Source organism: Harpia harpyja, chromosome 9 (assembly GCF_026419915.1).
Source record: "Harpia harpyja isolate bHarHar1 chromosome 9, bHarHar1 primary haplotype, whole genome shotgun sequence".
In the NCBI taxonomy this organism is placed as follows: Eukaryota; Metazoa; Chordata; class Aves; order Accipitriformes; family Accipitridae; genus Harpia; species Harpia harpyja.
The window spans coordinates 15096341-15114446 of record NC_068948.1 but is presented as its reverse complement, the minus strand read 5'-3'; the positions used below and the strand labels follow the sequence as shown (position 1 = coordinate 15114446).

Below are 18106 nucleotides of genomic sequence, written 5' to 3'. Positions count from 1 at the left end.
GACCAAATGCAAACTTAAAAACTTCTTAACACTCTCTGTCCCCCAAGTTATGAAACAACAGTTGTTTTATCCTTGAAAGTGCCAAATAATGAGACTCATGGTACTTCTGACTTTTCATCACTGGTGAAAGCAAATAAGCATGGTACAGATTTGATATGCTATGCTGCCATTCCTGACAAGCTGCCAGTATAACACTTGGCATCATAAACTCTGGAAAGCCAATTCACAAAAGACATCTGGAGAACTGTTGTCAGAACATTGTCATTCTGAACTCTGCCACTAGATGTCATTTAAAAAAAAAGCTTTTAGAAACAAGCTATAAAAGGCTGCCTTAATAAAAGCAGTTATTCCTATCTTAACTGAGGACCACCTTTGAACCTTGGTTGAAGCCAAACCCTGAAGTTTTTCCCAAACAAGCTGGCTACTGAAATAGATCTTTGGTATTTTCACTGGCATTAATCTGCACTAGCAGAGAGTTTGCTAGGAAGAAGAACTGCTGAGACTTCTCACCTCCGAGGTCATTCCCTCTTCTCTTTGCCACTGCTTCATGCCCTGTAATCTTCAGTGCTGATGTATCTTAACCACTGAGGACACCATTATTTAGTCTGAATGTTCTGAATCTCCTAAATTTATATTTAGGCACCTACATAGTTTATACTACCTTTACAAAGGGTACAAGTTAATGTATATTAATAGACTTTGTCTCCATGCGCCTGTTTCTTAGCTGGCATCTTACATCCACATAATTGGGTGTATTCAATATCCACTTGATGTGACTTCAGCATCTGTTAGATCAAACTCACAGGAGTTTGTGAGACCAGATGTTCAACAGAGATCTGTATTTCCAAAGGTAACTGATAAATTATAGTTTATACCAAGAAGAGACAGGTTTAATTTTAACACTTACAGCAATACCATCACTTGCTCCAGTGGTAAGATATATGTTATCTGGATCTGCAGGAACCCCTCCATCTCTTCTTTCAATATATGAAGCAACATCTTCACGGATGCAATTTATACCTTGACTGGCACTGTAAGATCCTGTGAAAAATAATGAATGAGATGAGAATTGAGTACAATGAACATCAGTTTTTCTGTTTGCTAGCAAAACTCCTGAGCTAGTATTGTATGAAGTAGTTTGTATATATAAGGGCTTTGGATCCCCAGGATTGGTTGGTTGGTTTGTTTTTTCAAGGAGTAGGAGAGGGAGTTGGTTTGTTCATAGACCAAAAGAATTCCTCTGGAATTAGACAAATATAGTAAGTATCACTAAAATACAAAAATAATACACTGGATTGGTAAAAAGTAGGATTTAAAGGCTACTTTGGAAACGGGGACAGCAATCCCATTTTGACTATCTCGCAGTTGCTTTCTTTATGTTGAAAACCACTTCAGAATGTCAGCCAACACCTATTTAAGTAATGGGAACAACGAACAGAGATAGCATGTGCAATAGAAAGGAAAATAACTTCTTCAAATCCATGACAAAAATAAGATTTCTATTTGCAATATGAAAATAATATAATACCATTTTCTCCCACAGTCTAAAACCCCCCAAATCCTGAACTGCTGCTCTCTTCCCCCACAGCATCTCCCACAACCGCTTTTCAGTTACTTGTAGCAGAAAGATCTGGGATCACCCCAATCTATAAGCCTTGTGCAGTTTACAGAGCACAACTAATAATCTTAAATAAAGTAAGATGTTAGATGCTTGTGTGCATCATTGCTGAGCATGTGAAACAAATAAAGAGTAAAAATAAGCCTAAGCCAAGGTGAGGAATGGATTCAAGCTATGAGGCCTAAAACTGACAGACAATGAAGTGACAAGTGTACATCTAATTTAGAACACTGTCTTGAAGCTGCAGAATCTTCTTTGCTTGTTGGGTGGAGTGGAATAATTGTGCCTGACTTAACTCTCATCACTCAGTTATATGCTAGTAGTCTGCCTGATAATACTTCTGTGAAAGCATAATTTATAAAGACAAAGAACCTTTGCAAGTACTGCACAACTGCATGGGACAAAATGGTAATTCAGGGCACAAAGTTCCCTGATGTCCCAGACATTTACTTTTACAGGACTAAAAGCTATACTGGGTCTATGCATGGGTCTTTGACCACAGCTAGGAAGCTGCAGTTAAAGTGGGAGAGCAAACCTAAGCTGTCATTCTGTCTTGTGCTCTGTCGAGGGCTGAGTCCCATGACTCAGTGAGGATATACAGAAGACCTGAATTCAATTTTCAGGTCTTCTACACTTAATTGCACTCAGTTGATAGCTTTGACTAGAACCCATCTGTTTGTACTGTGGTATGCAAATAAATAAACCCAACCCAAAAGCTGCGTGTGCATATATTAGATATTTTTATATATAGGAGAGGGGTCAATTTCTCAACTGCCTGGAAAGATATGGCAGTTATCCCACATGCAAAGTAAGTGACGTCAAAAGAATCCCAGAGTATTTGAACGCAACAGAAGTTGAGGACATATCTGAGCCTTCATACGTGGTCTGGGAGTAGCAAGACTCAATACTATGAGTAGGGTTTTGCCAAATGAATGTTCAGTGGAAGTGAGGTTATTCTAGTTCATAGCCAGAGGTCAAGAAATTCATATTAACTTTGCAATTAATACATTTAAATAGGCCGTTATAGATGTGGGTACAATGCTTCAAATAGTTTGACCATATATAGCGAAGCCACTTCTGTGTTGGACTGACAAATTTTTTGAAAATAAGGTTTTATTAGAGCACACCATAGCACTTAAAGCTACATGGAGGGATCATTTTTGGACCTTTGCTTTTTCCCAAGAAAGCCAATTTCTCCCTCAGCCATGAAGAAAACAACAGTTGTCAGACTACCAACAAAGTGATAGGACTAAGTTCCATTCAGCTGCACATCCACTTGCCTCAGACTGCGTGTTTATGGAGTGCTGTGCAGAGGCTGATGAGCAACTGAGGCCAAGAGAAGGGGCTGATATATGATACTGGAGACAGGGAGGGTGAAGAGAATGCATAAACCAGTACAGCAGATTAGTAAGGTCTACAGTGGGTTTAGTTTTCAGGGATTTAGAGGGACAGTTGTTCTTGGTACATACCATATTGGGAAAAAAATAATTTAGACTCCAGTTACTTACAGAACTTCAATTTATCCACTGAAATTAAAAGGGTGTATTCAGAATGAGCATCTTATTTGAATACTGCAACTGTGTCAGGCCTACTTCCTTAGTGTCTACTGAGCTAATGCAAATTACTTGAAATATATGATCTGCTGAAAAGGAGATTTTGTACAGACTCAACGTATTTCTAAAATATCATGCAAGGCTGAATTCCTTTCATTTCACTCCAGCATGGGGCCAAGACCCAGCATTCTGAGAACTGTTACCATGTACCTGAATTTGAAAATCGCTACAAAGAAAGAATAAGGCAAAATTCAAATGTATCCCCAGTAACTCTTAAATGACAACTAGTACTATGTGGATTAATTGTTCCAAAGTAAGCCAGGAAAGGAATTAATGGAGCTGGAGGAACTTCTCAGTTGTGATAAATGTATTTTTAACGTTCTACATATAGAAACAAACCCAATGCAAAACAGGTGACGATAAAATACATGCTGTATTAGGCTGTGTTGTTAGGATAGTCCAAGGCTGAAGTACTGCTAACGTAACCACTATTTAGGTTTTGTTTATTTTATTGTTTCACAGCACCTACTCTCAAAATATGCCAGTGCAAATAGGCACTGCAATCACAAAGATTAAGAAATATGCCAATTACTCTAATACATACTCTGAAATGTCACTGTTAGCCTACCTGAAAGAAGGTAATTAAGTGTGCCAGATTCTTTGCCATACCCAGCAGCTGTAACACTATCTGCAGAGTAGAAATTCTGGTGGCATTTCCCAGGTACATGTAGGCAGTACAGTTGCTAGATGATAAAGAATTTGTCTCTTCCATTTCCTCTCTACTGAATATGCGAAGTTTGTACTTATTTATGTGTATATTATATGTATACTTTTGCAGGAACGGTGATTGAATAACGGAATTCTTTAGTTCTTTCAAGGATTATTTTACCTTAGAGAAATAGGGCTTTGACATCTTCAGTTAAAACTATCTATCTCAGCTAAGTAAAAACCTACCACCTTTCAGCTGTGCAGCTTTCCCTTTGCAGAGCATTATCACCTTGGTACTTCAGTTTCTGATGCCTCAGTTCATATCCTAACAAACATAGTTGGACTGATTGTTCAAAATTAAGATACAGGACTGTGAACTGGATCAGCTGAGATGGACATATATTGTTTGTTGATACCGTCATTACAGGGACAGTAGACTCCTTGGCAGAGAAACTTCTAGAGCTGGTAAAATTGTGAACAGCCCCACCTAGACTTAGCAGGAGACATAGCTGTCAGAGCCCAGGATTAACAGATGTCATAAAAACAGTAACAAAGCTTCACTAGTCCTCTCTGACACGTACTTTTCTAATACAAAAAAGCTCAGCATTCTGTTTAGGGTTATGCCTAGATGTTACTGTGGTGAGGGCTCCATAACTGTATAATCCTCATCTTGTCCTCTTCTGTGACAAGCCTCACCAAAAATTTGCACTATTAGTCACTGTTTATCAGTAGGCCATGCTGTGAGCTCTCCCCCTATCATTTTGCCCTAGGCCATCTCCCATTTGACTTGTAATCATATAAAACACGATTAAGAAATTTCAGCACTGCAGATATTGAAACTACCTTTGTTGATTCTAATAGCAACAGGAGCAACTGAAACAGACGCTTACCTAAGCTGTTTCCTCCACAACCCTGCAAAATCCGTCTGGCTCGCTTTTTGGCATCTTCTGGAAAACTTGGGCTGTCCAATAGGTTTGGGTATGTACACAGTGCCACTACCTAAAGTGCCAAGAAAATGGAAATTGGCCACTTCTCAATGGTTATTTTAAGTTGGTAATATTACTGTTAACTTTCCTTGGAAATGAAGATCACAAATGCTAGCTAATTTTAAACAAAGGTTATTGATGAAGAGTTTGCAGGTTTTTTTTTAAGGGTAGTGCTTACAGAAGTGAAGAAATCTTATTGGGTTCCAAGTTCTGCTGATAAAAACCGTTACAGAATTATTAACTATTTGTATTATGGACAGTGAAGACTGGAGTCCAAGTGAGCTATGCATAGTGCAAACACAGTAAAACACAGTTAATTATTCATATATTATCTCTAAACAGCTCTATCCTCCACACTTTGTGTATTACTAGCCCACTTGTGTATTACTAGACCACTTGACCAGAAATCAAGAGTCTAAATATGGAGCAGAACTGAGAAATATGATCAAATTTTGAAGTCCTAGTTGCATGTTCTAGTAATCCTTCCCCAAAATAACTTGTAGTTATTACTAATTTGAATTTGCGGGAAATATTTAATTAAAAAATAAGTGGTGATATAGAACATAGTAAAAGTAGAAACATGACCTAGCAGAATTAAGTTTATAAAGCAATGTAAGACAGAAAGAATCTAGAGGTCTTGCTTGAGACCAGCTTAATTTGTTCCAGTCTCTCTCTCATTTTTATGCTTACGTGGTGTAATATGGATAGGCTGTTGTCATCTTATCGGACAATGACTAAAGGATTAGTCCATGTGTGCACACAGTCATGGGGAGAAAGGATTTCCCATTTACCCAGTATTTTCTTTAATAACATTGGATCTGAATAATTTGTAAGAAGCTCTGGTCTTCCTAGTTTGCTGACAGTTTGCTGTATAGCTCTATTTTATAACCTCATCACCTGGACGCCCAGTTTGATACAGCTTCAGTTTGTCCTGGGACTCTCTGAATTTACATTATTATAGACTGAGGATTTTACATGTGTGTGTAAGGGATGGTCAATAAATAGTGTAATCCTAGTTTTAAACCTTGCTTGTGTTTTAGGAATAATATACAAGTGTGGATTCTGTTGTAGTCTTTCCTAAAAGCTAACCTACCAATTAGCTTGCCCAGAGCTAAAATGTGCAAAATCAGCAACAGTACAACTAGTTGTATCCAACTGCGTGCAGATCTTAAAGTATACTGTCAGATAAAGAAAGGCATTTGCTTTTTTCTTTGAAGACAACCACTTTCTTTTTTGAAGTGCATTATTGATAATGAATGTGCTGACTGGTAACATAGGAGAAGTGGCAGGAGAAAGTATGGATGGGGAATGATCTGAAAAGTAAGGAAAGCTACTGTGTTGAGGGAGGACTTGAGCACAAGTCTTATGAGGAGCGGCTGAAGGATCTGGGGTTGTTCAGTCTAGAAAAGAGGAGGCTGAGGGGAGACCTTATCGCTCTCTACAACTACCTGAAAGGGGGTTGTAGTGAGGTGGGTGTTGGTCTCTTCTGTCAGGTGTCTGGAGACAGGACAAGAGGAAATGGCCTCAAGTTGAGGCAAGGGAGATTTAGGTTAGATATTAGGAAAAATTTTTTTACTGAGAGGGTTGTCAAACATTGGAATGGGCTGCCCAGGGAAGTGGTTGATTCACCATCCCTGGAGGTATTCAAAAAGCGAGTGGACAGGGTACTCCAGGGCATGGTTTAGGGGGCATGGTTAATGGTTGGACTCGATGATCTTGAAGGTCTTTTCCAACTGAAATGATTCTATGATTCTATGATTCTATGACACTCAGCAAGAAAGGTATAGGACTTCGTCTCAGAAATCAAAATTTGTAGTTCTTTAAGAAAGAACTATTTTAAGTCTAAGTGCAGTTAGGGAATCATTATACTGATACACACACATCAGACAGATTTTAAGGCATTCTTGGTAATCTAATAAAAAATCAAGGATAATAGTTTATAATATACTTACCTGACGGAGAAAGGTGATTGGCCTCTGTCCCATAGCATGTGCATCTCCAATGTTGGCTTTAATTACTTCAGTAAAAGGTTTTTTGATTCCCTAAAAAGAGATAATTCATAATGTATTGTTAGGGCTGAAGTAGGTGATAAAGAATTCTTCTTTTTTGGTATCTGTCATATGGCTGTAACTAAACAGCGCCTAATCTCAGAACAGATAGAGTGTTTAATGTAAAGCTTAATGCATTTCTTAAACAATACTGCCAGTAAATCTTAAATGCTTTACAGAAATTATGCTAATTGTGACACATTTTTAAATGATAGGCTGGCTTTGTTTTTCTGCTAGCTACAAGTAAGAGATTGCCTTGCCTGGAAAATACACGTTGAAGTAGAAAAGATGAAAAAGAGGCATTTTGAATTGTCAGTATTAGAGCAACTTGTTTGATACACCTAAGGGAGGGATGGATCAGTCAAGGAGCTAAAAAGATTTGAGGACATTTGAGAAATCCACCAACAAAAGAAACCTCAAGACCTTTAGTACTTTTTAGAGTAAAAAGCGTAAAGATACTGCCTGCTTATTTATTTTCTATTTAGATTAAATATTCATTGTGTGATGACCCCACTTTTCCATATACAGGTGTTTTACAAAGTAGCTCACAGTGAGGCTCTGTATGATAAACAGCAGAAGTGCTAAATAATCACCATGAATATTTAAAAGCTTCCTAATCTCTGAAATCTGAACAGACAGCCATTTTTCCTGTGAGGAACTGAATACATCATGAGAACAGAGGGAAAACAGTTGATGAATGTTGATTAGCAATCACAGCTCTTTAAAAAGCAAAATAAAATAAGGGAAAAAAGGCAAGGAGCTGATTGGTAGAAAAAAACGCCATTGATTTAAATAAAAAAGATTAACTGAAAGTAAAGGCCAACATTACAAGAAGAATAAATCAGGTAGGCAAGAACAAATTTATAGCTTTTCTAATATATATTAAATATGAGAAAAAGTAGGGAGGCCTTATAACAGTGAAAGAATTTTCATGTGGACTAATGAACTGCAAAATTAGACCGATTAGTTTTCTGTACAAAATTACATATAACAAACTGCTGTGGCTGTGGCCTGAACTCACAAAGCCTCTTCCTGGCCCATGTATTTACAGCAAGTTATTCGCTTTGGATATAGAACATGTGGCTGGCAAGCCTTAACTAATTTTTGCTTTTCTACCATGGATTATGTGTTGGACTTCAGTGACAGACTGGAACCCAGATGTGCAAAGATAACAATGATCAAAATATTAGTAGTCACGAGGGATATAAATTCCCAGGTTTGGAGGTTTACAGCTGCGTCATGTGGCTGAGAGGTTATGTGATAATGGGATTCAAATTCCCACTACAGATCTAGTCCCTAATATAACTGATAGCATTTAGGTTTTTCTTTTGAAATTAAATAGGTAGTTAGAAATGGTGTTAAAACAAGACAATTGGACTTACATCATCCTAACTCAAAAGGTCAATTTTATATAAAAACGTTCACTTAAAATAATTGAAAGGGACACACTGACTCCCTCAAGTCATTTGCTTCTATGTCTGCTGATCTAAGTGAGTGCCTAAACAAGAGTGTATTTCAACCTTACATAAAGAATTAGGAATAGGGATGCCAGACAAAGATTACAGGTATCTGAGGCTGAAGTTTAGCAATTTATGAGAAATGCAAACAGCTAGAAATAGGTTCTCTTCAAACTATCTGTGGTCCACTAATAGCACAACATTGTTTCATTCTGATTTACAAATAAGCAGGAAAAGAAAGATAGGTGTAGAAGGAGAACAAATTCAGTTTGCATGAAATTAAGAAAAATTGCCACAGATTTTAGTTATATTTGGTCCTTCTTACAGCACACTGAATCAGTCTCACTAGATTTGCACAGTAATACAAATTTGTTAAAGAATAAGGGATGCCTTAAGTTAGGCAGTCTAAAAAACCATAGCAGTTCTCAGCAATAAGATGAAACAGAAACACCCTGTTTTACCAGATTAAAACCAGAACAAACAAAACCCCTAACAACATAAATATATTATGTTAGACAAATGAGATGGTTTTGCACAAAAATACTATTGTGATCTGCAATAAAAAATAGTCGCTTCTTTGGTTAGTGAAATGCTGAAAGGTACCCTGCATTTCATAATGTACCTTTGGAATTTTTAATATATGCAGCCTTTACAACAAAGGTAGCAGACCTTTTTGGTGTCTGTGTCAGGTTTATTGTAAATAATGTTGTAGCTTATTAGCATTGATACCATCCAGATCTCTGCTAGTGCCAAGCTCAGTGTTTATGCCATCACTGCCTTTGGGCATCAACTGTGATTATATAATCATCACCTACTCCGTAAACCCCACACTACCTTTGCTACTAAAATAATTGATCTGGAGAAAATAGCAAAATATAGATAACAGTTTTCTTACTGTAAAATCCTGGTAGAGAAGGAACAATTAGGTTTTCTGTGTTGTACACACTGTTCCCACATACCTGCTTAAAGGCCCGTGGTCCTCTTGACTAACTTGTGTTTCTTGGTCTCAGCTACAAGAGCTGTTGCCCTTTTTCAAGAGAGAGATGCTTTTTAAATAACTGGGGCCTTTGCCTTCCCTGACAATGAGTTAATATCAGCAATTGTTTAGAGCTGTCTTCATGAGATTGACTATATCCCCTTCTAGTGAAATCTAGAAAAAAATTTGTATGACTACTTAGGTTTTGTCTCATCTTTTTCTTTCTATGAAAAGAAGGAATACCATAAGGTGTTCAGATTTAGTTTTGGTTCCTCCAGAACAAAAAGTTCCATCTTACCATTTTAGAGAGAAAGAACAGGAAGCAGTAACAGGCAAGAACAAGTGTCGAATGCTAATGAGTCAAAGTTTCAAAGCAAGAATTATCAGAAGCTGGCATCAATGGAAGTCTAGACAGGGCCTATGACTCTCTACTTAAATCCTTAAGACAGAGTGGCATTAGTCACTAGTTACTTGTGTCAAGGTTTCTGCTATGGTGACGGCACTAATGTGCATGGGTATCCAAAGGAAGATTAACATCAAATACTTTCTGTAAGGTCTGTGAAAAGATCTGCGTGAAAGGAGGAAGTATGAATGTGATGTTGATAACCTCAACATCAGGTTGTAGAACAGCAGGAACAGTGCTGCAACAGGACATAGTTTGTTAGGGCAAGATTTATTTCCCTGCAGAAGGCCAAGCAGTCTTTGACCATGTCAGCAACATGCCAGTGCTGAGACAATTTAAGTCCCTGGCAAGCCAAGGAACATATGGGGGGAGCAGAAACTAAGCCATTAGAATTGTTTTGCTTTCTTCTAGTGATAGAGAGCTGCCCCCTGCCCCCTACCTCTCTCTCCCCCCTCCTTCTCTCTCTCTCATTCCCCCCCCCCCCTCCCCTGTACAGGCAGGCTTTCAAGGTGTGTTCTAGAGGCAGTCTGACTGGATTGTAACTGGCCTCTGCCAGCAGACAGAGATTTCGAAAAGTGAAGCTTGCAGAACAGGAGCTCTAATAACAAACTCAGGAGCAGTAAGTACCAGATTGATACTCATGTCTACTGAAGAGTGTATGAACCACATCAAGGAGGAAAACCAGTCTCCAGCCCTACAAAATAACTACTGCTACAGCCTTCTGCCTTTGGTGGCACCTCACACTGTCCTAACAACATGATTCATCTCCATCTTGGGAACAAAGCCAATCTTCTGCCATTCTTTTGAAATTGTTAGCAAAGGGACTAACTGTGGTAGCCATTTTTAAAGCTGAAGAAGCCATCTTGCACTTTCAAATTCAGATGTAAAGCAGAAAATATAAAAATGTGTTCACTTTGTTTTCAGATGCTGTCTTCTTGATAATGAAAGGATTTTAATGGAATAAAGGAATCTTCCCAGATTTGGAATAAGCTCTTCGGAAATTAGTTCCTTCAGCAGTTACTTCTGTCACTCTCCTCTTCTGAGTGGAAATGCAGTCTTTTAAGAGACCAGATGAAAAAGCTCTGAAACCTGAGCAGGTCAGACAGGATTATTCTAAGCTTTATCAGTGTTCTAAGTATCACATAAAGTGGGGAGAAGGCATTTTCATATGTGAACCAGAATTCATTGGTGCAGAGTCAATACAAATCTTTATGTAGTTAGCCAGGTTTGGAGAAGCTTCCTCTTCCCCTTCCTTCTGGGCCTCAAGAAACCCAGCAGGTAAGGAGTACAGTATGAAATCATGAACTGTCTCTCAAGAAGAGAGTCACCATGCAAGAAGTGCTGGGAGAATTATTTGATCAAAGAAATGATATGATGCCAGAACATACACTATCCCAAAGAACTAACATGAAGGCAATGAACTGCCAGGAGGTGGTTTGTTTCTTAGGAGTTTTAGTATGCCTGGAGGTTCCCTTTACGATGGTGCCATCTAAGAATTCTGCAAAGTGCAAAATAACACTGTGCCCAGAAAGAGTAAAGAAGGGTGCAAACTGACCTAAAGCTGTCTTTGCTAAAGTCTTCAGCAAATTTCAAAGGAAAACCCTCAGTCTGTAGAGAGGCTTGTGTGGTTTGGATTTGGTAATGGCGATAGGAAAGATTTGAAAAGGGTTCCCCTGAGGAGGCCATGAAAATGTGAGGTGCTTTTAATCCCAGAAGAGCAACATAGTATTTCAGCTATTTCTGAATTTCAGAATTTGTCCACTCTTGGCTGCTCCTCATTGTTTCATTTTCATTGCCATTGCTTTGTGCCTCCTCTTGATGGTTGTCAGGCAATAACACACTATGAAACATTGTGCTATTTCCTTAGCATAAGCTGAGTCTGGTTTTGCTGTGACTTGCACAAACAAGCTGTATAATAAGAGAGCTGGCAAAACCAAACATTTCAGCATAGTTGAGATCTATGCTGTAGTAGCCAAGTTGCTTGCTTGCCCCCCCCCCCCGCTCTCTCAAAGGGCCAAGAAAGCGCTACCCAGAGGCCCTTAACTAATAAGGACTTGAAGGCCTGAATTAGCATTCCAATCTTTTTATTAAAACAGCTCACAGCAGAAAAATAAACCTGACCTGCTTACCACAGAGTAAGGCTTTGAGTTTGTGTTATGCATGTGTAATTCCAGATGACATGAACTGTTGTTGGAAGGAAGGAGAAGGCAAAGCCTGGATTTTGACTTGAAATGGCAGTGATGACTTGCATGCCCCCTAATATTAGATGAGAAAATTGGTGGGGCTGACCATTAATTGGAAGATCTGATGCAGGGATTACAGAACAGGAGTTGTCCTCAAGTTAGTTTTGCCTTATACATTGTTCAAAGTGCATTTGCATTCAGAAATTTTGCCTATGTGAATAAAGCCCTAGATTTTAATGTGACTGTAAATGACAGAATTAAAATAATGCTTATTAGAAGTAGATTAGACATTAGGACCCTCTTAACTTGAAGACCTATTGGAAAAGGGCTATTTTGGAATAGATTTTGCTACTGAATTCACCAAGAAAAGGTCAGATAACTGGATCTTGTGGACTGTGTGCTTCTGAACATACGAGTTTGGTAATCATACTCTTAAAACTGATATTCTTTCATTTTCATCTGCAGTAGTTTTTGCCCTGTTAAAAAACATGGGTTTTACTACAGATTCGCTTCTGTATGCAACATGTACAGGCAACTGAGGAACAACAGTTCTGTCTTAATGAGGTCAAATGCTCTTGCCTGGAAGATACTTTCTTAGTGTGCACACAGTCACGTATTCAAAGCAGAAAATTACAGGATGGTAATTTAAGCTTAACATCTTTCATTACTGGGTATACCAGTCAATCTTGTATCTTTTTCTTCGCATGTCAAATTATATTTCTGCATGTCATTGTCTAAACTGTGTTATATCTTTCCACAACTCCCAGGGACACAGTCAACTTACATTTACAATTAAGTCTGGATTCTAAGTCAGAATTTTTTCTATTCAATTTAAAAACCTGAAGAATTAGTAAAAAAAGAGAAAAGCTCTACAGTCTTTTAACCAAAATACTTCAGCAGAAGCCGCCTAAGATTATAGCTACATAAGTAAAAGGGATTTTGGTAGTTTTATTATCTAATAATAAACCAGTGACTTGAATAAGCATGCAACAAGAACCTGTAGTTATGCAAACGAAAAACATGGGCACAGGAGATGAGTGTACAACCCTTTTACTGTAAAAGTACGTCAGGCTACAGTGGCTGTTCAGAAAAAAACGGACTTCAATGTGTAGAGACTGGATAGTGCCATTAAAGGCACGTAGTTCCAGACCCAGTGGTGGAATATGCTAACCACCTGTGCTGATCTGAAGGAACTTTCTACATGCTACCAACATATCTCTGCATACCATCCCTCTACCCCTGTCTGCCCTACAATTCTGTTTCAGTAACTTGAAAGTTTTGAACAGGGACCTGATGTTGTGTGACTTACACTAAGCCAGGCACAGTTTCCAATGTTACGAGTTGACTTGTGGATCCTAAAATCCTGTTTAATATGCACATGCTTTGCAAGCATGTGTAAGCCAACTTAACCTGACATAGAACTTGACATTATGTAAAACCTAAGCAGGAAAAGGGGAAAAAAGGAGAGTGTAAGTGAAGAGAGATCTCAGAGTAACAGCTATGAAGGGACTTTCCATAACAAGGTCAGTTAAAATTAGCACAAATGCAAAGTAACAAATCAGGTACATGTGCTGCCTGTGTAAAGATAAAACTAGCTTGTTATTACTGATTAAGTAAAGAGAAGGGCTCTGTCCAGCAACTACATTATTCTTGCATTGAATTCATGTTCAGGCTAAAATTTCTAGTCTGAAATGTAATTAAAATCAATACTTGATATGGTGGCCATCTGTTAGCAAGTCTAAAAAGAAGGGGATAGAAAAAAGTTCTTATTTCTTCGAGTTCTATTGAGAGTATAATAATTTATTAAAATATGCCTGTGGTCTAGCTTGCTTTCAAAAGTTTCCAGGAACACCAAGGAAAATGGCTGAAGTCTGTTCTTTCTCCATGTATCACCTTAGTAAGCCAGAATCAGCTGATTATTACCATTAGCAAAGGGGAAGAGAAATCAGGTTTTCACTTTTGAAGCATGATGCAATTTCAAAATGATTTAAAAAAAAATATTCAGAGAAGTGATTCAAGTAAGTGATTTTGCATAAAGATTTCCAGCTGGAAAGACTTAATGTAGATCAAAACCTTGATTTTCCACCTAGATGAATAGACGTAACAGGCCAACAAAATTTATGAAATCCAAGTACAGCATGTCCCACCTGTACTCCTGAACAATCAATCTTATTCTGCTTTAATAGAGTATTCTAACTTGTCACTTACATTGGCTTAATCCTGAGCACATTAGCTGAAATTAATGCCTCATTTTTATTTACTTTTTTAAAGAACTATCCCTTAAATTGCCTAGTTGGAGACTTCTCAAGTACCATCTTAGTCGTTATTTCTACGTGCACTGTGGAGTTACAGCTCCTGTTGTAATCATTTGCAGTTAATATACAAAAGAAGCAAATGTCAGATAGAATAACAGAGGAACTGCTATTCAGAGTCTGAGACAGCAGAACAAAACTCAAGGAAGACAAAAGCTTACACTGTGCAAACAGCTTCAAGTAGCTATTTTATAGTATACATAACAAGCTGTGTAAGTTACGTAAGTATAAAGTCTAACTGAATTGAACCAAGTTTAAGCAGGGAGAGCCTCTATTGCATCTGATTAGACAATGTCTGCATTTAAGATGCTTCTAGTTTAGAAACAAATGACACAAAGGCATCTTGGCAGAACAGGACAAATGCAGATTTACTAGTGGGTATATCATTGCTTCACCTCTGCTTGCTCTTGCTACCACCAGCCAGTGCAGCACTTCCATGTCATACTATGGAGTCTGTGCTTTCATGCCCATGCAAAGCTCCTTCCCCATCATATGTAGTAGAGTTGCTGTGGGGCAACCGTTTTGCTGTCAGTGAAGAGTAATCATGGATCTAGACATGCTGTGGGGCATTGTTTCTCTGACAACTGCTTCAGCCTCTTTTCTTTATCAGGCAGTGTTAATTCTGCTGGCAGTGGTTGACCTAACTCTATGAGCTAAGGTTGAGAGAGATGAAAAAAGTAGTTTTCCAGTTTTAATTAAAAGCAAACAAAGAAGTGCTGTTGACCTGTGATCACAGAGAAGTCAACTTTAGACCAAAAAATAGACATTTAGATAACCTGTATTTCAATTATAAGGAACCTAGGTACTACTCAAGGCTGTATACTTTACCAGACGGTTTGATTAAACAATAGAAGGAATAACAGTACTTTTACCAGAAAGACAAAGAGGAACGAAAAGCTTGAGCAATGTGGAAGAAAAAGTCTTTTAGCTGCTTCCTTAAGTTGATTAGTGTTCTCTGCAGATACACTGCTCAACTTTTGCAGTAATACTGTCCTCCTTCCCTGCCAACAGGGAGGTTTTTGTTTGCTTTAGTCATCTTAGTCACATGTCTATGAATGCTGGTAGCCATTGATAATATTCCATGAGACTGATTCAAGAAAAAAACTTTCAAATGGAAAATGCCATGTAAGCGGGGACAAAACTGCCGTAACAATCTTTTAATAACGACTTGCTCTTGCATTTTTCAAAAAGCGCACAGAAGATTATTCTCTCTGCCAGTGACTCAGCTGGTAACTGAAGTAAGCAGGGGAGTTGGGAGGAGTTAGTGAAGATTGTGTTCTATTTGCTTTGTCAAGTAATATCTCCTGCCCTGTGATGTTAACTTGAAAACAAACATACTCAGTGAGAACACTGGAAGATTTTATACTCTGGAAAATGCACCTACTAGAGAACCTAGTTGCATGAAATCAATGACACCTTTATAAACAAGTTTTAAGGCAAAACCAAAATGTTCTGAAATGAAATCTCCATCACCACTCTGAAGTTTTTAAGTAGAATTCTAAAAAAGAAGCTGTTTTTAGTAATTATTGAGTTAGACATAAGTAATTGATGTATATAATACACAGTGAGCTGAAAACATGCTTCACCTTCTAAAACAAGGGGAAGCAAGTAACACAAAGACCAAACAATTAAAATAATCTCTTCTCGTTAGCATTGCTGTGGCCCTGTTTTTGTTCAAAGCACTTTATATATATTAATCAAATTGGTCTGCAGTACCTGTAATAACATATTAGCAAGACTTTCTAAAGCAATGAAGGCAGGCAATAATATTTGAAATCATAGAAAAGTAACTATGCCAGATGCTTTATTCAAAACAAAAATAAGTGAGTCCTCATGCTGACAGGGGAAGCTGTGATGTGAACAGTACAACCAAAAACCAAGCCTGAATTGCTAAGGGTTTGGGGTTTTTTCAATGTTAAGTCTCAATATTAAGATAAGGAATAAGAAAAAAAAAACGAAGAACAAAATGTAAGCACTGACTGATCTGGATGCTTTATTTAGTACATTTTGGCCCAGACCCTCAGGAGTATCTTGTGTCAGGCTTTATTGCCCAATCCTCCTAAAAGCGCTAACCACCTAAAACCTTGGGCAGCATTACCGAGCATTTGTGCTCGGAAGGCTTGTCCTCAAGCACCTCAACTTCTGCCATTAAGAAAAGAGAAGCCCAGTGTCGGTGGTGTCCTCAGAAAGCATTAGTCCCCCCGGCTTTGGAAAACCCAGAGGCAGAGGAGTGCTGGGTGAGGCTGCGGAGCGGTGCCGGGGAAGAGCTGGGTCCATCCCACGTGTTCGGAGACCGCCGGTTTCAAAGGCGTCTCCTTGCCCCGGCGAAGGCAGTATCTCTAAAATCCTCAGGAACGCTTTAAACGCTTTATCAGTATGATGAAAGCTGGTCAGTCACCCTCTTGTATGACACAAAGGACGTGGGATTGCAGCAAAGGGTCAAAGTGGCTGAAGAAATGTAAACACTGCTTTATGAGGGTATAGTGTATTTGCCTTACGCAGTCACTGACACGAGATAAACAGTAGCCGGAGGGCAGGTTTCTTTGTTTTGTGCCTCTCCCGCCTCCCGTGTGAAGGGGCGCGAGTGCGGGGGTGTCCCGCAGCGGAGCGGGGCCGGGGCCCGGGGCGGGGGCGGGAAGGGCAGGGTCGGGAGGCGGCTGCGCGCCCCGGCCTGGCCCCGGCCGTTGCCGCAGCCCCCCGCGGGGAGAGCGCGTCCGGCCACGGCTTCGGGCAGCAGCAGGGACGGGGGGAAAAGCTGCTCGCGGTCCGCGAGTTTTTCAGTCGGTACGAAGCATTGCACCAGCACTCGCAGCGCCGCCGCCGCCCCCCGTACCTCCCCCGGCCGCCCGCTTTCCCGAGGCTTCTACAGGGTCGCATCTCAGCCCCGAGGGGTGTCAGCGGCCCCGCCGGCCCCACCGCCTGCCACGTCGGCCCCACCGCCTGCCGCGGCCCTGCCGAGCCCCCCGACGCCCCAATCAGGAGCGGCGGCGGCGGAGGAGTGCCCCGGGGGCAGGGCCAGTGCGGGCGGCGGCGGGCACGCCGCGGGAGCGGGCGACGCGGAGCGGAGCAGCGCGGCGGGGAGTCCGCCCTGCCCTGCCCTGCCTTGCCTTGCCTTGCCTTGCCCTGCCCTGCCGCGCACCCCCGGCCGACCCTGCCTTACCTTCCGCAGCTCCTTCTCGATCTCGCCGGCTTTAAGGACGATGGGGCCCCGCACTGCATATTCCACCGCCTTCACTTGCGGGTTCATGGACTCCAGCGTCAGGATCTTCTCCCTGCTCGCCTTCTCGTTGATTTTCACCGCGGAGGCCTTGGCAGCGCTGCTCCAGCGCACCGTCCCCTCCCGCGCCGGCCCCGGGAGCCGGGGACACCGCGGCTGCCGCCCCGCCGCCAGCGAAGCGGCGCGGCGCAAAGCCATGTCTCTCCTTCCGCTTCGGCAGACCCCCGGCCCTTTGCAGCCCAGGCTTGCCGCAGTTTGCTTGGCAACCAAGACAAATCGATGCATGGTCTTTCAGGTAGTTCCCAAAGCAAGGTTAAGGATACTAGTGCTGAGGATCGGTGGATTTTGTAATCGGAACCGGCAGCTAGTAAGAGGCACACGAGCAAGAGATGCAGTCAGAAGAAACGCCGGAGAGCTGGCACGGTTACACGTACATGCTCGATCCTCCCATGTCCAGATCCTGCAAACTTAATTGCAATGGATCCAACTGATCTTGCAGCGTTGCGATGCCACCAGAGGAGCAATAGATCCCACCATTGCATCAGAACAGCGTTGCGGACCCCTCTCCCCAACAAGAGCGCCCGCACTAGTGCTCCGGAAGAGTCCCGGGTAAAACCATCCTCCTCGAGCCAGCGCCGGCAGCCG

At 40.6% G+C, this 18106-nt stretch overlaps 1 protein-coding gene and 1 long non-coding RNA gene across 2 annotated transcripts in view; one reads left to right on the top strand and one right to left on the bottom strand.

Moving 5' to 3' along the window:
• The window catches only part of LOC128146318 (uncharacterized), a 25974-nt gene extending 11768 nt beyond the window's left edge, over positions 1-14206 (top strand). The window contains exon 3 of the long non-coding RNA XR_008236729.1: positions 10674-14206. This is a non-coding gene — a long non-coding RNA (uncharacterized LOC128146318). The remainder of the gene's footprint in view (positions 1-10673) is intronic.
• Positions 1-18106, bottom strand: part of GPT2 (glutamic--pyruvic transaminase 2) — a 27940-nt gene extending 9834 nt beyond the window's left edge. The window contains exons 1-4 of the mRNA XM_052797580.1: positions 17405-18106; positions 6818-6907; positions 4770-4878; positions 908-1041 (exon numbers count right to left, since the gene is read on the bottom strand). Coding sequence (XP_052653540.1) covers positions 908-1041; positions 4770-4878; positions 6818-6907; positions 17405-17746 — 675 coding nt within the window. The 5' untranslated portion in view covers positions 17747-18106. The remainder of the gene's footprint in view (positions 1-907; positions 1042-4769; positions 4879-6817; positions 6908-17404) is intronic.